Source organism: Uloborus diversus, chromosome 1 (assembly GCF_026930045.1).
Source record: "Uloborus diversus isolate 005 chromosome 1, Udiv.v.3.1, whole genome shotgun sequence".
NCBI lineage: Eukaryota > Metazoa > Arthropoda > Arachnida > Araneae > Uloboridae > Uloborus > Uloborus diversus.
The window spans coordinates 33,459,798-33,480,797 of record NC_072731.1 but is presented as its reverse complement, the minus strand read 5'-3'; the positions used below and the strand labels follow the sequence as shown (position 1 = coordinate 33,480,797).

Sequence of the window (21,000 nt, the reverse complement as noted above, 5' to 3'; positions counted from 1 at the left end):
CAATATTATCCGTCCACATTGTGTTAAACAACTTCATGAATGAAATGTAAACAATTTCAGTAATGTTTTCAATTCATTATATTTTTAAAAGTAATATTACTTCTTTTCATTGCTTATGAAATTAATTAGTAACGTTTGTGCTTTACTAAGTTTTACTAAAGTTTAACTAAGTCTACTAAGTGCCTTATTCCTGGCTGATTTGATGCTATTTACTGATCCGCGAAACTGGGGATAAACATTGAAAATCGGATTCGGACTTTAAACGAAAGCTGTTCGAGGACTAAGACAGAATGACCAATGAAAATTTCCTCTAACGAACAAATATACTTTTTTTTTTAATTACATAATTTAAGTTATTTTACTTTATTTATGTTTTGTTTTCAGAAACATTAGTATATGAGATATATGATTTTCCTTTGTATCTTCTTTTTTTTTCACTTTTTTTTTTGTAAATTATATTAAAAACGGGAGAGATCTTTTAAGAAACTGAGCACTATGAAGAACAAAAATTGCGACAAATATGTATTTTATTGGGATTTCAACTTTTTTTCGGATGCAATGTATGGCAAACCAATTTTACACGAAGGAATAGAACATCTTTTTGATACTTTTCTGTTCCCTTGTCGTAGAAAGATTTGAATTAAAAAAAGGTTATTGATCAAATTAACTTTTGATTTATGATATAGGAGAAGCTGCTGCACCCACGGACGGTTGTACCTATACGGACGTTGGTCGGGAAATTCCGGGTATCGTCGAGAGAGATTTTAATTGGGGTTCAACGTGTGTGTCACAGTCCTGTCCAGTACCCCATATGCCATCAAACGAGCATCTAAGATTCTATCACATTTTTTCGGTTTTAGTAGGAGCTAAGTAAAAAGAAACATGAGCAATTTCTTTTTTTTTCGTCCATCGCGGATTGTATTACTCATTTTTGTTGTAGGTATCATGATTCGCTATATTTTGAAGGTTTTGTTTCTGATTTTTAATGTTGTAAAACTGTGGTTTTGTCAATGTGACTGGCTTGCAAAATCAAAATGGCGTACCTTTGTGCCCAAGGACACATAACCATGTGTATCCACGGGCTGCAATTTTTAGTCTCCTTGGGTCACACCTGAATCTTCTTACAAAGTGAAGTACGTCAAAATGGTGCTTTTTCATCAACTTCCGAAATTTGATTTTAACAATGATGATGAATTTGAAGCAGGGCTTGAAGATTTAGTGTTGAAGTAACAGCCACCTGTTGTAGGATCAATCTTACCTGGTTTCATTTGAAGTCCACTTTTCTTGATTTTGACCTAAACTGAGTTTTTTTGTAATGAGTTAATTTTGGTTAAAGGTTTCAATTTGCATATAAATTGAAGTTATTATGTAGGTACATAGAGAGTCATACTGTCATGAATCTAGTTATGTTTTTGTTCAAAGACATATTAAGTATTCATAACATCATTAACTCTTAAGTGTAATAAAGAGTTCCCTAATTTTTTAAAGAGTTCCCTGATGTTAAAAATTCGGAAATTTTTTTTTAAAAAAAAAAGGGAAAAAACTTTCTATTAATTTTCAAAGTTTAATTTATGTTGGATATTTTATTTAATGTTAATTTCAATGCATGTTTGAATAATTTCAGTATAAAATGGCTTATAAAAATGTATTAAGTATAATTGAGTTCCTCAGACCTATTTTTATGCATATTTTTTATACGTCCATGTGTACAAAGGTACGTCCATGTGTACCACCTGTACTCGGGGTGAACGGGGTGTTGTACCCAAGGACAAAAAAAGGTGGTTTTTAAGAAAAAAAATTTTAAGTTGAAAGCTTTGAGATTTTCACCGGACAAAAGTTGCGAAATTAGATGATAAGTTGTAGATTCTGCCAGAAAGTTTTTCCGATCCGTTATCCATTCCCAGATACCAGCAAAAATTGAAAAGTAAACTTTGTCCGTGGGTACAGCAGCTTCCCCTATATATATATACATATATATATATATATATATATATATATATATATATATATATATATATATATTGCTATCAAGCTCCATTTTTGGACATTTCAAAATTTAAAGTTAAGCTGTCGCATAAAAGAAACTATATAAAAGCAAGAGCTTTTGTCAAATATTTACTTTGAGTACTTTAACCATATAGTTCCATTTCCATTCACGATGTTACAAAAAATCATACGTCGTCGTCGAAATGGAGCTGTATTTATGGAAGAACGCTTGTGGCAATAGAAAAGGGGCAATGTGAAAAACATTTTTATAAAAAAAAAAAAAACTTTGGAATACATGTGTCCTGCTGCTCTCTTAATACTGGAGATTTTTCTAGAAATATACCCAGGTTTTACTTTACTTCTACTAATTAACTTTATATCAAGATCAGTACACGTTATTGAAAGAAATAGCTATGATACTTGCGCAATATTTCAAAAAATGTTTGCATCGCTATGGAAACCGACCTATACGACTTGATTATTCGTGTCATTGTTTCTCCACACATTGAAAATGGTGTATGGAATTCTCATCACAAAATTTCACTTTGTAATAATGCTTCCGTCAACTTGCAGTTGATCTAAAAGTAATGATCTTCATAAAGCACCTTTTTTTGAATTTTCTCTTCGTGACAGAAAAGAAACACTAAAAGTAAATCAAATTTTTCCCATTTCATTCTTTGACTATATCATGCTTTTAGTACCTTCCAAACTATTGGTCTTTACAGCGTAATCGAGTACCATTTCAAAAACATTTTTGAGACGACACAAATCTGAACTATTTAAACTAAAGTCATTGAGTTGCAAGAAAAATCTTCCGTCTACGTTTTGTACTAAATGCGAAGAAAAAAAAAAAGAAAAGAAAAAAGAAGAAAGAAAGTGAGAAAATATTTATGCTTTGGGGCTGTCCATAAATGATGCCACACTTTTTTCAGTATATTTGACCCCCACCCCTTCTTTGTCACAAAGTTTCACACTTCACCTTACCCCCTCTCCTCGTCACATGTCCCGCTATATTACGTTAACAGACTGTTATAAAAGATGCCTTCATTTTAATCACAATTCCTAATCGCGAACTCCTTGTTACATTCTCCCCTTATCATAAAATGTAACAATACCAGGAATCCCCCTCCCTTTTCTAAGCTTGACATCATTTGTGGACGACCCCTTAGGCGTTTCGCGAAAGAAAAAGCATAGGATACTCACACTTAGGGCACAAAAGGAGATATCTAGGATAAAGAAGATGGTGACAACAGGATTTTCAATCTGAAGAAAGAAAAGAGAAGCTTTTAAATGTATCCATAAACTGTAGTGCCTCACAGCTAAAAGAAGAACACATCTAATTCATAAGAGCAGCAACGCAACTAAATAACGCAATCGATATCCCCAGAGCAAATAAAAATTCTTGTTTCGTTTCATTTCGTTCAAATCTTTACTACATTCTGAGTAAAAACTTTAAGTCCAGTGCACTTTTTTGAGATTTTGGACACACCTTAATCTTAGGATCAAAAAGTCGTATGAGCGATAATTATTAAACTTAAATACAAGTAAAAAAGACAAAAAAAAATTAATTGTAAGTGTTTCATTATCAGAAAATATTACTGATCAATATTTGAACATGAGTAAAATCTTTAAGGCCAACATAGAAAAAAGCATACGAGGACAAAAATTCAAATATTTCTAAGCTTGTGTGGGAGTCATTCCTTCAAATTACTTCAAATATTCTTGTTTCCATGAATGAAACTAGTTTTTGACAAAATTCGGGATGTATTTTTTACCATTCATCTTCGATGGTAGATTTCAGTTCCATTGATGAAGTAAAATGTCTCTCCTTTGCATAAACTCTTCTTCCTAAGTCACCCAATAAGTTCTCTGTTGGGTTAAGATCTGTAGACTTAGTTGGTCATTTCAAAGTTTCAACATTGTTTACTTTGAGCCTATTTCTTGCACTGTTACTCGGATGGATAGATGCATTGTTTCGCTGATATTTTCAATTTTCCCCAGCAATAAATTCAGCATTTGGTAAAAGATGACTTGGGAAGAAATTTTGATATGCTTGTGAGTTCATTTTACATGAAACAAACGCAACTGAGCACACACCATTGTAAGAAAATACTCTCAAGTTCTGACAGAGCCTCCATCTAATTGGCGCTTGTAAGATATTTCTTTTTCTTTTCGTAAATCATGCCAATAGTACTTCCGTCCGTTTGGTCCATACAAACTTCACTTCTTTTCGTTAGAAAAATTTAATTGTATTCATTGGTTATCCCAGGTCATGATTTCCTAGCTAAAGTTGAAACGCTCTATATTGTGCATTTTCAATAAATGAGGTTTAAGCAATTTTTTATTAGCATTGATAAAATTTCCACACCTTCTAATTGTATTATATATCGTTTTTGACAAACATTTAAACCTATCGTCTGAATAAGTTTCCTGGTTGAGTACTTTTCAGATTATGTAATTATTTCGAAACTCTTCTTCCATGACCAGAGGACAAAGCTTTAAGTTTTCCCGGGTTTTATTTTTACCCTAATTGTGTTTAAATCAAACAAAAATGTTGACTTCAGTCTTCGATCTTCCTATTTCTTCGCAATAGTACGCCTACTTATCCTAGTTGAGGAAAAGGCTTCAATCTGCCCTCTTTCTTGAACAGTTAACTTTTTACCTTACGATATCGTCGCAAGTAGGATAAAAACTTTGAAGAAATTAATCACAAAACTGCAAGTTGAAGGGTTTCCACAATCTTGTTAACTGAGGTGACATTTATTACAGTATAAGTACTTGCAGTTTTTTAAAAATGCTAGTGGCCTTAAAGTTTTTACTCAAGCTGAAATGCTAACTTTGAATAAACCATTGCTTTTCTGGTTATTGCATGCTTTACAAATCCTGGCTGTTGCGTTATTTCTTACCAATGAACATTAATCCTTATATATTATTTCTGTAGCCTGTTTTTGGTTTCTACGCGAGATTTTCCTCAATTCTTGATCAATTTCTTTGATTTACACCTTATTTTAAAGCTTATCGTGCAGGCTACTGACGAAAAATAGACCCACGGTTTAAAAATTGTTTTTTCGGGCAAAAAACCTGTTTTAAAGAACCAGAATGAGGTTTTCGGTTAAATTTATAACTTTAACTTGCACGAGGACCGACAGAGCTGAATAGCTTGATCGGCAGAGCGTTCGACTGGTAACCAGGAGAATGCGTGTTCGGGCCCACGTCCGGACAATCTGCATCAAAAAATTAGAAAATTATCGCGCATTACATGAACAATAAATAACAAATATGAGGGAATACATGAGGTAGAAACGCTCCTAGCTGTAATGATAACTTGATGCGACACGGAGCTAAATTGATATTCAATTGTAAGGTTTTTTTTTTGTTTTTTAAATCTTTGACTCCGGGAAGAAAATTAAAGCATAATGTAAGCGAAAATATAAGTATCAGGTTTAAGATTTCAGACTACATTGGAATTGTTTTTTGTTCAGTAAAATATTATAAATCGTATGTTGAGATATAGATTCTTCTAATGAGTTTTTGACTTTTTGTACAAGTAAAAAAAATACTACCTCAATTTAAAGGGTAATATATATATTTTTCTTCTTTTTGCAAAAAACAAATAGCGTATCACATTTTTACTACAGTTGAAAAGCTACGCTTAAAAAAGAACTTAGTTCAAATTATTTTGTATTTTAACCGTGCTGTTAAATGATGAGCACGTGCTGCCATCTAAGTCATAACGGTTCAAACAGCCTGCGATAACAAATTGTAAAATTTTTTAAAAAATGAAAACACTTCTCGGCGAGGAAAAAAAATTTAAATTACCTGTGGTTTTTTTTTTTTCGGTAGAGCGTTCGGCTATAAACTGTCTGAACTTCGGGCCAGTTCGGACTGTCCGACATAATAGCAAATTTACAGTAATATTATGCATTACATGTACTCATAACATACAACAGATAACACACGTAATAAAATAAATGCAGTGAGAATGCTATTTGGTGTTTCGACTCTTTTATGCAGGCTACAGTTATCATTCAGATAAGTTGACTGCTAATCGAAGGGTGTTCTTCCGTTTTTTTTAAAGTTTTGACTCCGTCCAGACCACTGAGCATAATGTAAGCATAAAAAAAAGTATTAGATATACCTCAAGGGAATCCTTTTTGTGCAGAAAAACATTTTCATTGTATGCTGAAATGTAGATTTTTCTAATAGCAGTGTTCGAACTTTTGTACAAATGAAATAAATAAAAATTAATTTGAATTTTGACATCTTGAATTCAAATTATGTTTTTCGCAATCACGAGTGTGTGTATGTAGGCGTGTGTGTTTGTGTGTGGGGGGTATGTGTGTTGTGTGTAGGTGGTATGTGTATGTGTGTGTAGGCATATGTGTTTGTGTCTGTGTGCAGGCATGAATGTGTGGGTAGTTGTGTGTGTGTGTATGTGTAGGTGTCTGTATGTATGCGTGTGTGTATGTTGTGGTGTGTGTGTGTATGTGTAGGTGTCTGTATGTATGCGTGTGTGTGTTTGTGTGTGCGTGTGTGTATGTGTTTGTATGTGTGTATGTGTTTGTGTATGTGTGTAGGTGTATGTGTGTTCGTGTGTGCGTGTGTGTATGTGTGTTCGTGTGTGCGTGTGTGTATGTGTGTTCGTGTGTGCGTGTGTGTATGTGTGCGTGTATTGTTGTGTATGTATGCGCGTGTGTGTAGGACATGAATGCAACCTGGAAACGGTTTTCGCTATAGGAGTAGCATCGTGAGGAGCCGGTCGACGGTGATGGTGCGGAGGGTGGCGGTGAGAAAATAAAATGATAGGAGGCCAAAAACAGTCAAATGAAAGCAATAAGCAATCGTGATTGCTCAATACTACGCCACATTAAAACTACGAGTTTCAACCAGTAAATCTTTAATTATTCATTCGAATACGATATAAAACATTAAAATTATTATCAACTTCATTAGTAAAAAATCAATTCCTACTCCTCTGCTTTCGGCTGAAAAAAAAAAAAAATACATTTTGTCTACGTTCGAAAAATTACACTTAAAAAACGGACTCAGTTCAACTGGTTTTGGTTTGAATTTTTAGTGTTCGATTAAAAGAAAAACATGTGCGGGCATTTAAGCCGTAATGGTTAAAGAAGCCTGCTATGCGAAATTGTTGAATATTCAAAAATAAAAATACTTATTTTTTCAACCGAATTTATTACTTTTCTAGAATGTTTGTTTCAATCGCTACGTGAGATCTTTCTCATTCTTTAATCAAATTCCATTTCTTACATATAATTTTAAATCGTATCATGCTGGCTAATGACAAAACATAAACGGATGATCGTATTATATTTTTTTGGCGAAAAACTTTATTTACTGTGTTTTATTACGCATTCCTTCAATGAATAACATTCGAAAAGGAAGGCACAGTTGCTAGGTTTGTTGGAGCATCGTACTGTTAATCAGAATGGCGCCAGTTCGAATCCGTGCCACTAAATATCTCTTTAATGTTTCTTTTTTTTCTGTCAGATGCTCACATGGGCTGGACTGTATTTGCCACAACCTGTTTTTTCACATGCAAAATTACTGATTTTTCACGTGTCACTCAGCCACACTTTTAATGATATTTATATTTGCATTGAAAATACGTACAACCAAAAGTGGAGCGATGATCAAATTATCACAACGTTGCATTTAACGAGATTTTGTTACTGATGTCTTCGAATTAAATGCCTTCTCTTGTGCGCTTACTTTTTTCCGTTTACTTTTTTCGGTTTTTCTTCATAATATTCTTTCTTTGAAATTTTTAAAGAGCGAAATGCCTTATGAAACGATTCGAAGTACAGTGCGGAGTTCCGCACGGGTCGACTAGTAATTAATAATACAATAATATTAAAATCCCTTTAATTTCATTTTCCTTTTTTCAAAGAAAATTATACTGGCCTTAAAGTTTTTACTCAGACTGTAATAATAAAGCTGAAAGTCTTTCTGTCTGGATTTCTGTCTGGATCTCTGTGACGCGCATAGCGCCTAAATCGTTCTGCCGATTTTCATGAAATTTGGAACAAAATTAGTTTGTAGCATGGGGGTGTGCACTTCGAAGCGATTTTTCGAAAATTTGACTTTGTTCCATTTCTATTCCAATTTTAAGAAAATTTTACCGAGCAAATTATCACATTGTGGAATAGTAAATTTCCAAATTATCATAACGTGGAACCGTAACATGGGCAAGCAAATGAATACAGCAAATTGGCGAAAAATTCATCATCCGTTTTTTGTAAAAATACAGACGAACCAAATGACCTTTCAATTTTAACTACGGGCAAAGCCGTGCGGATACCGCTAGTATATAATAAAGTGCGTTGCCGCTTTGACATTTAGTTGCTTTATAACTTCATAAAATATATTCAAATAACTTCGCCTCAAATGAGAAATAACAGTCAAAGAACGCATCTTTGCTTGTTTTATGTTAGTGAAATATTGGTGAGTGACTTACTACATAAGAGTAATATTTATCAAGGATATTTATATATTTACATACTTTTATGGTTAAAACCTGAAGCAAATATTTAGTTCAAGTTATAAACAGTTTATGAGAGATCGACTTGATAACTGAAAACTAGGTTGAAAATTTTACCTGTAATTGATAACATCTGAATAGTTGCAAAATTTAGCAATCTAAATTGAATATTAATCGAAATTAAAGGATTGCCTACATATATATATATGTTTTCCATATCTTATATCTTTACATTTTCATTCATTTTGAGCAACATTTATGCAATGAATTACTTATTTATCTTTTTTTTTTTTTTTTTCGTTTTTCTTTTCTACCTTTCTTGGACACCTGATTGTTAATGATTTGATAGTTCACTTTTTTCCCCCACCAAGAATGGAAATTCGCTTTACATTTCTGTTTCAGAAAAATGGTACTATAAGTAACATAAATCGAAAATTTAATGTCAAAGAAACTGACACCTTTAATAATAAATTATAAATGCATTTTAAATGTTTAAACGTAGTTCCTCCATAGAGGATTCCCTTCACCCTCAACCGTCGTTGCTTCCGGCTTCATTGGGCCCACCAGCTAGCCCAATGGCGAGCTGACTAGCAACATATTGTCTTCTCGGATGAGTACACATTTAATCTGCATTGTAACGATGGATGTGTACTCGTCAGACGTTACAAATGAAAACTTCACCTCAGTGAGTGTGTAATCCGACGTTATACCGGCATAACTCCAGGCGTCATGGTCTGGAGCGCTATTGAATATCAAGGGCAGTCCTATCTACTCCAAATTACGGGTAACCTCAATAGCGAGTGCTACTTCAGGGACGCTGTGGCGCCGGAGGTACTACCCTTTCTTCAGAGCATTCCTGGTGCAGTGTTGCAGCAGGAAAATGCACATCCACATGTCGCATGCAATGTACTAGTTTTCTTCGGTGCACGACAAATTACGCTACTTCCTTGATCTGCTCGTTCTCCGGATATGACACCCATTAACTATGCCTCAGACTGAGTTGGTCAAAGACTCGCCTGTATGTCTCTTCCGGCAGTGGGTACGGATGAACTTTGGCTTCAGATTGAAACCATATGGAATGCTATTCCCAATCGTGACATTCAGCACCTCTATGATTCGATGCCAAAACGTGTACAGGCTCTCAAACCTGCGCGGGGTAGCTACATCCGATATTAATTTACGTCTGTTATTTTCATTTCATTGATCTGTAATTTTGATCATTTATTTGTAGCACCATGAGCAATAAGTTTTATTCCTTTCCAATGAGTCCTTCATGTTGTTGCAATTTTCACGAACATGAATGTAAATTGAAAGTAACTACTAAAAATATTAAAAAACTTACCAAATCAGGAATAAAATAGAGAGATGCCACGAATTCCAACGTTGTGGCAACGGACACTGATGCAATCCATGGAAGAAGAAGCAGTCGGTTGTCCTATCTCAGGAAAGAAGAAAATATTTAGACAAACGAAAATGTTTCGAATATTTTTAGTTGAAATTTCTTGTTTCTAATTTTCAGTTTTTGTGAGCCATTATGTAAATCCTTTATGTGAGCTAGCGAAGCACGAATTTTCAATGCCAACGAGCAATGGCAACGAACTATAGTTTTTAATCTATATGCTTTTTGGAAAGGTTTTAAATTCTTAAAATTCGTCAGTTGAATTGGATAGTTCATTGAATTAATCGCTCTATTTGGCAAGCATCGATGTCGACATAAAAAAAAGAATTTTTTTTTTCTTTAAGAAAAAAAAAAGTCTTAAATAAATAAAAATAATAATTTCTAGCACTACTGGTGCTTGCATAAAAATGTTCAAGTTTTACATGATTGACGCAAATGTAAAATATTTTTATTGTTTAAAAATCAGTAAGTAAATCAAATAACAAATCTTTCGTATATACGTAGTTAACTATTACTTAGTTTTTCGGACTTATACTTAGTTTTATGGTATACTTAGTCACTTACTTAGTTATATAGTATACTTAGTTTTTCGGAAGCAATCCTGCTTATGAAATAGGAATTTATTGCTGATTCATATTTTATCGTAAAAGCTAACGATATGTTTTTTTAATGATGAAACGAATTTATAAGTAGACAAGGTGCATGTCGAACGCTTAAGCAATATTATACACTTAACTTTTCAAAAGTTAGAAATTCTTTCATTGAAACAAGAATTTAAAAGCTACTTAAGGGGAATGAAATATATTAGGTAGCAAGATAATATTTTACTTTGCTGGCAATAGCATAAAATGAAAAATATAGAAATAAATCTCATGATAAAGGTTTAACCATAATGTTACCGTCGAGTAAATTCCCTCCAACAGTAAATAGCATTAAAAACAAAATTTTGCATAAACAGGGTAAGAACCAGCAGAATGTCTGGCTTTCGAAGAATATTCTCTGATAGTATTCCCAATAGATTTTTAGTTTGATTTAGTTTAAAGATTTTGATTAAGCCACATATATTCTTTTTAACTTTTGCTTTACACTTAGTGAATTTTTAAAATCAGCCTTTTGCCTCGATAGCAATAAAAGTTCATTTTTAGGTTTGAAAGCGAAGTTTCTGACTCATGAATTTTTAGAAAGAGGTAACAGATGCTGTTACAGTGTTCAGCTTTTTTTTCTCTTTACCTACTAGAATATCTAATGGGAAAAAAATACTATGAAGGCGATATTGCTGTCGTTTGGAAACGATTCTTGGATCCTACCTCAAATCGTGACAATACAACCTCAAACTGTCTGGACCATCCAGATTCCCCTCCTTTTCTGCTACTAATTACAGGATGTCAGAAATAGGTTGACTGTTTACAAAACTTTATAACAGGAAAATCTTTAATGATAAAAAAATAATGCTTGCAGAAAGTTCATTTGACGAGCTGTAAATTCCCCTCCCACCTCGAGTTGCAAATTTTAGTTAATTTTTTTTTTACTAGATTGCGCTGCGAATAGTAAGCCCTTAAATCAAAAGAGATAGAAAATTACATCATAATTTTTCGAAAAAGGTTTTTAATGAACAAAATTACATAACAATATATTTAAAATGTCTACCATCGACTGCAATCACATACGATTTAAATATAGAGTTCTTATGTGTGAGGTGGGGTGTAATCTCAAAGTTTGGCCTAGGGCGTAAATATATGTTAATCCAGCCCTGGCAATAGGTGAAAAAATCGGTAAATTTCACTTCTTCGTTTTTGACTTACAGGCTTACTGGGTCATTCCACGAAAATGTCAACCTGCAGGCCAAAATTTCAAACTCAATCAATATTAATGTATTATACATATTTTAGAGATAACATTCTTAATTTTGAATCTCATAAAAGGTTTTTCAAGATGAATGCCGTGCGTAGAATAATTACTGCTTGAAGATCTTCAACAACAACATATACATTTTAACTATAAAGCATTCAAGAACGCGACTTGTAATTTTTTAAGCATACATTCGATGTAAATAATTTTTTTTACATTTTGAGATTTTAGTTTCTTTAATTTCTTTCAGTGAATTTTAATTTTTTCTCGTTGAGCTTAATTTGAATTCTGTGTTAAACGGCCTGTTACGTTCGTCACAAAACGTCATATTTTCCCTTCCACAGTTTGTATAGGAATATAAAAAGCAAAATTTTGCTTTATTCTCTTTCCAAGAGCTTCCTAGAATGCATTTAAAGTGTTGAATTTTTATTAAATTTTTTACACAAATAACTATCTGCGTGACGAAGGTAACATATTGATTGTGACGAACGTAATCGTTTAAACAAATACTGCATCTTTCGAACGTTTAGTTCAATAAAAAATGAATGAAATGTATATTTTGAAATAGTTGTTTTTTTTTCAATGTTATTGTATAATATTTTGTAATTTTTGCAACAATTAACACGATTTTCAACACATATTTGTGGAATTTTCTTGGGTTGCATTTTTTTATGGAAAAATTGGCACCTCAAAAAAAAAAAAAAGAGAGAGAGAGAGAGAGAGAGTTAAAGCAGAACAAGAATGGCAGGTATACAAAAAGAAAATGACAAGAAAAAAAGCAGCACAGTGTATGCGAATATTACGGCAAAAAAAAAAAAAAAATCAAGAAAACTGAGGAGTCAAAAATGAGAGGTCAGGACATGAGAATCAATTGTAGAGAAGCTAGTAGGCTAGCTTTGCATAAAGTTCTAAACCAATGCAACTACACCTTTCTCAACATGCTATGTTTACGGAAGAATTCAAAAAGCACGCTCTTCCATGTAGCCCCAGAAAAAAAAAGGCTTTTATATGTTACTTGCTAAATAATAATAATAATAGTAATATTGGAATTACAAATGGCAGAAATGAAAGTCAAAAGGCTCCAGGAAGAAGCTTTCTTGAAAAAACAATCCTCACAATGGATATTGTTTTTGTAAAGAAGATTACATTTCTTGATAGCTTAAAAAAAGTTCCGCGTGTGTGTGATGAAAAAAAAAAATGTGTTGTAAAGATCCAAAACAGAAGAAAAACGTTTTTCTTTTCTTTTTTTTTACATTCTAAACTGCCATTTCACCCGTACGTCTTCTCTCACGCCAAGCTCTTGTTCTTTTTGCGTCTGACTTAGGCATATTCACAACATGATTGTATATTTTAATGAAGAAAATAGATTATAAACAGTGAGAAAACTAAAAATTTAATCGAAATCCGCATTTTTGCTGTTGACAAAAACAAAGTAATAATAAAGTTAATTTTGATTATAAAAGTTAACAAACTAAATTCAAAGCTAAACCTTAGCAATGTGGTTTACGCTCTTGAACTTGAATCATTGAAATCCTCGAAAACCTGCATTATTTGAAATGTTTAAAGTGACTAAAATCCATAAATATATGCTTACTTAAGCCTTGAAATTAAATTTTTAATTTTATTAATAAAATTAAATTTAAACGCTATCATTTTTTTCATTTTTTCTGGAGACAGTTAAAAAACAGCTGCGTCACTTCCGTGACACGAAAATGTTGGAGATCAGAAAATCAAAGCTCTCGCATAAAAAGTTTCACTTCAAAACAGAGGAGAAAAATATAAATTTTGCACAAAGCCAATAAAAAAAGTATTTATTTAATCCATGTTGAAAAATTGTTTATATAAGTGATACTTTGAAGACAAAGTATCAGTGCTTACTTATTAATTAATGTTTAGAGTAGACACGTAACGGTCTAAAATACTACACGAGTCATCACCGTGACGTATTTTCAGAGTTACGCTCTTCAATGTTACGTTCGTCACATGTCATATTTTGAAGAAATATTTATTTCTGTTACATTATAAGAAAAATGAGTATTATTCTGCATGAGAAATATAGTTAAGGAATGAAAATAACGCATTGCACTGTTTTTACAATAATATCTACCTACACTTTAGAGAAATTGAGAGCTCAATTTCATGTTGCAAATTCATGTTACTTTCGTCACACTATAGTAATTTAGTTTCAAAAACCAATTTATGTGATTTATACTGCGTTTTTTTGCATGGATATTACACTTAAGTTTTATTCTTTCACAAAATTACACAAAACCATAAGTAAATGATTATTAGACGTCTTAAAATCATGATATGCAACAAAACAGAGTCTCTAAATGTTACGCTCGTCACTATGGAATGACCCTACTGTAAAGTAATACTTAATCCGCAGCGTCATCGATTGAAAAAATTTTGAACTAAAATTTGGAACTCCGGAGGAAAAATTTACAGCCGGCCACAGGAATTTTCTGCAAGGTTTTTTTTTTTCAATCACAAGCCGTTTTTCTGTTATACATATTCAAAAACAGTCAATTTCAGGACACCCTGTATACGTATTTACAAGCCATTTATCATTCTAACTAAATGTTACTTTGCCCAATACCCATGCAACAGGAAGCCAGTTATGACTTGAAAATAACTTCGGCTTTTGCTATTTTCTTAATTTTTGCCCACACACCTTGCAAACATGTAATTGTAGATGGAGAGTTTTTCTGTTGTGATCAGATATGCTGCAGTATCTGCAGAAATGAGTTTTCGAGACACAGTGAAACTAGTGTTAGTTGTCAGCTTGCGGTGCACTACTTTAGTGGTCAACTTAAACAGGTGGTCAACTTTCAAAGGTTGATTTTATATTGTACAGTAAAATCTGTAAATTTGACCACCCTTGTAAGCTGGCTACCTACCTAAGTTGACTGCTTTTTTAAGGTACAGAGAGTTAGCCCTATGTCATATAAATCAATCTCTATAAGTTGACCACCTGTTTACGTTGACCACTAAAGTAGTGCACCGCAAGTGGTCAACTTACACAGGTTTTACTGTAAGGGCTAAATCCGTGCCTGAAAAAAACGGTCAACTTAGACAGGTGGTGAACTTACAAGGGTGGTAAACTTCATAGGTTTTACTGTATTTGAAAAAACGCCTTTTAGATCCAATACTAACAATAGGGAAATGTTGGAATTAGACGTTTTTCCGTATTTTGCTTTTCAGCGGAAACCAAATAAGCGAATTTTTGCAACAAGGCAAAAAAAAGCAAAAAAAAAAATTAAAAATGTACTGTCACTGCCATTTACCTGCCCGCAGGAGTTTTCATCTTCTTATGTTGGCAATAAAAAGAGCTTGCATGAATGCTCAGAGGCTTATCCTCTATTCATCTTGCTGAATTCTACACTTTTAGCGTCGAAAGCGTTTTTTTGACTTCATAAATGTGCTTTTTGTGATCATGAATAATATCTACGCTTGGTTTCATTTAACTATTCAGTTATAGCAGTTGCACTTTCCCCATAAAATTTAACCGCACAACTTCAGAAACTTCTCTTAACGCCTTCAATTGTGTTATAGTTATTCTAGGCTGATGATCTTTAAAATGTGTGAAACTGTATTCTCTGCAGTCTGCACACAACAACGTGATTCCTCAAATCTGCTGTTTCTTTTCTTATAGTAAACAGTCTCGCTCTATAGCATCTTGGAGACTTGCAAACATGTACCAGATCTAGTACGTATACGACGTCGTCAAATAAGAATCATGCAAGTTAGTTGAATTTTAGTTTTAATAGATTGCAATATACTTAATTTTTTGAAACCTCTCCATATTTTTGTTTTGTTATTTATTTTTTAGTAAAAAAAAGAAAATAGAAACTTGTTAACGTGTGTTAGCAGCGCCTTATAATTTACTTTGTCTTAAATCCATTCTCATGTACTTTTGCTAAAAACTTATTGAGCAATTACGATTGCTTATTGTTCTCATTTGACCGTTTTTGATGTTCCGCGCTTTTTTCAGCTTGGACCATAAGCCTCTGCAGCGCCACCGCCCACCGTCCTCTGCAGGCGGCGCGGCGCGGCTGCTCCGGTCCTGAGCTATCCGCTTCTCCTGGTCGGAGGCGTCCATGTCCTACACACACACACGCACGCTAACACACTCTCACACACACACACGCCTACGTGCGTACACACAGGTCTACGCACACACACAAGCCTAGACACTTACACACACAACTATGCACACGTAACCTCCCAGGAGGAGAGGCAGGCTTGGGGGGGGGGGAGAGGAGCTGTTTCTAGAAACAATAACTCCAATGAGTAGGGTCCTGTCTCAGTTCGTGATTGCGAAAAACATAATTTAAATTCAAAATTTCAGAATTCAAATTATTTTTATAATTTTTATTTTTATTTATAGTGTAAAAAGAACAGGAAACATCCAAAGATTTAAAAAAAAAAACTGAATGACGTACATTATTCTCTAATCATTTATAGGAGAGAAAGTTGCATTTTTAAACGTTTGCATGTAGTTTAAATTTTCTGTGCTTCAACTCAATTTTAATTGGTTTTTTTTTTTTTTTTTTTCAATTTTTAAAATCATTGAAACTAGTTTTTCTCCTTGTTGAGCCTGAAAACATGCGCAAAACGCTATGTATATTTTTATTGTTTATTGTTCTTTTTCCACTCGCCGTAGCTTTTCGTAACATTGTACTTCAAAAGGTTTTTCCTCTCTAAGATGTGACACATTTTCATATGGCTATAGAAAAATGAATTTTTAAAGTACATTTTCTACCTTTTTCACAATCTTATCATAAATTCACCACGCAGGTTTTTCCTGCATATAAAATTCAGCACGTAAGCAAAGTAGCGTAATGTATTCAAACTGAAGTGACGCAGAGCACTCCAGAAAATAATATGTTTAAAAATTCAGAAAGCAAGTGCATCACATCTTTGTCTGTAAATAAACTGCGCCATGGAACTAGTAATGATTGCTCCTTTTTTTTTACATTGATTGAACATGATTGAAAGAGATAGAAACTAGGATAAAAAAACAGAATATTATTGGGTATACATTAATATATTAATAAGTTGTACGTGGAATACTTCTGACGTAAAAAACTTGATTGACAATTTTTGACAATCAAGTTGAAAACATGATTGACATATTTTTGAGGTCCGACGGGCTCCAATCTCCTTGTTACTTACAAGTATTTTTCTTGTTAACAAATAAATATTTGAACTAAAAAAATAAATAAATAAAAATAAATTAAATAAATGCACACATTTTTTTTTATATGGAAGCGAGGCTCTTCCGTTAGAAGTTTGAGCATTTGAATATTGAGATCGATTTTTGTCTTCATTTTTTGCAAGAAAAATCCTTGCATTTTGTTTCTTGCCCCTCTGTTATGTTACTTATTAATGAAGTCCATAATCAATTTATTTAAGCGAGACTAATTTAATTTAATGGAAAGCTCCTTTGATATGATGTTTCATTAAAACGTTTGATCTACGTAAATAGAGGACGAATCGATACAGTGAGTAGATTCAGTAAACATATCTGTTCACCAGCTATAATACAACAGGTATAACTTTGGTCGAATTGCATTCTGATGCACACAACATTTCACGAGACTAACATTTTTTGTATTGTGTTAATTATAAAAAAATAATAATGCAAAAATAATATGATGTAATCGGAGATGCGATGCAATAGAATTTTCAATGTTTCATTCCACCTAGAGGTGTGGCTTGAAAAACAGCAATATTTTGAGAAACGGATTTTTTAAAAAATATTCTTTCCTCTCAGAACTGTTTTGGCAAGAAGTCGAACCACTGAAATACAGTTGTACGAGTAAAAATAGTTAATTTTCTAATGGAAATACAGAATGCGAATTCAATTAAATGTGTAATATCATGACATGCATATTTTAAGAATGCAAAATATGTTTAAAAAAGAATTAACAGCAATTTTAAAACTTGTGTGTGACCTCTGACATTTAAAACCATAGTTAATTAAATTTAGCTCAATAATTAATGCATGCAATATTTAAAGCAAATAAAAGTATGTAATTGATTCTTCTAATGTGGAGTAAAAGGCAAGGTAATGTAGATAAAATAATTTCTATCAAGTCAAATATTGAAGAAAAAAATTGCGTAAGGCGAACAAAATATAAAAAATAAAATAAAGTGTTCTTGATGATTTCAAAAAAAAAAAAACTGATTCAATTTATTTATTTACTTACTATGTTTTGTTTCACCAGGAAAAAATAGTTAGTTAAAAATAATAAAAAAATTTGTCTGTAGACTTTAAAACTACGATTCTTAAGATTGAATTGTTGTGGGTTGTTTTTACAAAATATTTATTTTACAGAAGGAAAATAACAAAGAAATTAGAACATTTGCATATTATAAAATTAATAAATGAAATGATAATGCACTTTTTTATAAACACTTTCTAGATTTACTTGTAACATTTTTTGAACAATCACGACTGCTTATTGTTCTCATTTGACTGTTTTTGGCGTCTTTTGATTTTTCCCACCGCCACCCTCCGCACCATCACCTTCGACGGGATCCTCACGATGCTGCTCCTATAGCGAAAGACGTCTCCAGGTTGCATCCATGTCCTACACACACGCGCATACATACACAACTACACACACACGCACGCACACACAACTACACACATACACGCGCGCATACATACACAACTACACACACATACACACACAAACACATACATACAGATACCTACACATACACAAAAACCTACACATACACACAACTACCCACACATTCATGCCTGCACACAGACACAAACACATATGCCTATACACATACACCTCCCCTCCCCCCCCACACACACTCATACACAAAACTACCCACACACTTATGCCAGCACACAGACACAAACACACATGCCTACACACACATACACATAACCCCTCACACAAACACATACCCCCACACACAAACACACACGCCTACACACACACACTCGTGATTGCGAAAAACATAATTTGAATTCAAGATGTCAAAATTCAAATTAATTTTTTTTGATAACATTTGCTAAATGAATGTAGTAAAAACATAAACTGTAAGGAAGTTACAAATTTTACGCAGAAACTTCTTTACAGTTCCTTTTCAGCTCAGTAATTCACACTACAAAAATGCTTTAAATACCAAAACAATCTTACCACACACAAGCCTACCAGCAATAGGACAGATGACAGCACACAAAAGAAGGAGAAGATGAGCATAATTATGTTGAAAATCAGCAGGTCTGGAAAAAAAAAGAATGACTAGGAATGGAAAATTACATATGCAGCATGTTTTTGTTTATCCAGGAAGATCACTAATTTTGCAACCGTTAGTCCTAGATGCATTCTTCTAATTGAAAAAGAAAATGATCGAAATAAGATGCAGACTTAAGATATAAAAAGCTTGAACAGAAAATAAAAAGAGTTAAAAATGTAGAAACTTCATATATGGTCCCCAAGTCCCTCACATTGCACTTAGAAAAATCCCAAGCATGAAAAAACAATTCGAAGACATAACATTTCACATTTTTACAGCCAAGGAATAGCCAATTTGCAGCGAAAAACAATTTTAATTAGCGGGACATTCCATTAACGGGATCAAAATGACAAATTAAAATGGTTTGTACATTAAAAATGCATTGCATTAAGCGGGATATTTATTTAACCGATATTCCTCTAGGGCCGTTTCCATGGAAACTTTCGATCCCGGAAATAACCTGCTTTCCACAGCATTCCGGTTATTTGCGGGGTATATGTGGATTTTTTCTCCTCCTGCTTGCTTCTGGGAGTAAAGCGGAATTTTACCCAGAATGCATTACGTGAAACAAGTTTGTCTACTAGGCGCTAAGGATGCTGGGTAAAAACCGCTTTCTGTGGTACAATGGGAAACATCTTTTTACAAGGAAACAGGGAATTTTTCAATCGTTTTTTTGCGGAGCCAGAGCGGGGATTTACCGGGTCAAAAAGTGTGTTGTGAACGCGGCTAATAAGGGGATTCGACTGAACAACCAATATTCACCCAGATGTGAATGCAGCGTTTTTGTGACCATTTCACACTCGCAGTCAACCACATCTTTTGGGCGAACTATAGTGACTAACAAGTGTTTGAAATTATGCGTCATGCATATGTGATTTCTCAAATTGTACGAGATTTGTTGTGTGTTTTTACGTATCATACCATACCATCTGCTTTTATTTCTCTATAGCGATGAAAAGTATTAATATTTTGTTGCTGTTCTTTTACTTCGACAATATGTCATTCTTCTAAAAAGACGTTATGTTCCAAACTTGTTAAATGTTTTCGCACAATGGGGTCGTTTCCGAAATTTTAAAAGTATTTTTTTTTTCTGAAAGAACATGTTTAAAAACATTTAAAAAACAAAATATTTTTAAAAGCATGATTAAAAAATGGATTTAACCATTTTTTAAATTATTTGACAAAGTCTAATATGATTTAGCAATTATTTTAAACGATGCAATTTTATTGTTTACGCTTCTGCACATGACGTCACAAATGATGAAATGCCATTCACTTTTACCGTTAGCAGAGCGCAATATTTAATTCGCATCTTTACTCACATGTACTGTCAATTATATGGTTGATAGCAAGAGTAGAAGGCAATATTTAATTCGCTTCTTGATTATCATAACGTGGAAACGCGGTAGACTGCAAACGTAAGCATTCAGCGCGCCAGTGAACTTGCGCCAAAGAACATCATTCGAGACGTCATAAAAACCAAGACTTATTTTCAAAATGGGACATTTAAAAAAATTAATTAAAAACTAAGCGTTTTGAAAATTATAGTTTTTTCTCGCTCCATGTTATTGTTATTATTTATTTTATTTATTTATTTATTTATTTTTTTGCTTAATTTATCAATTTCAGTGACTAAAAGTAGTAGGTACTTTTGACTGAAGGAAACAACCCCATTTAATCCAAAAAGGAAAAACACACAAAACATTTTTTAAATCTTTAAATGTTTTCTGACTACCATTTTTGAATCCCTTATTGATGCTTTTTGAATTTTCTTTGCAATTCCTACAATAATAAAACAAAATTGCATTTAATCTTTAATAAAATACTAATATTACTCAATCATTTTCGTGATTTTTATTCCTATCTTTTCGTAGGAGTTACTATTTTGCTGAAGTGAGGAAAAATGTTACAAAACACATGTTACTTTGTTACAAAATTTCAATCTAGAAGCTGTCACAGCAGCAGGTCAACAGTTAATTTTATTCATGCGCCTAGGGAG

General features: G+C 33.0%; 1 protein-coding gene across 1 annotated transcript in view; it reads right to left on the bottom strand.

Moving 5' to 3' along the window:
• The window catches only part of LOC129234534 (uncharacterized), a 130,329-nt gene that overhangs the window by 18,233 nt on the left and 91,096 nt on the right, over window positions 1-21,000 (bottom strand). The window contains exons 3-5 of the mRNA XM_054868549.1: window positions 18,902-18,987; window positions 9,828-9,920; window positions 3,190-3,249 (exon numbers count right to left, since the gene is read on the bottom strand). Of these exons, the coding sequence (XP_054724524.1) occupies window positions 3,190-3,249; window positions 9,828-9,920; window positions 18,902-18,987 (239 nt within the window). The remainder of the gene's footprint in view (window positions 1-3,189; window positions 3,250-9,827; window positions 9,921-18,901; window positions 18,988-21,000) is intronic.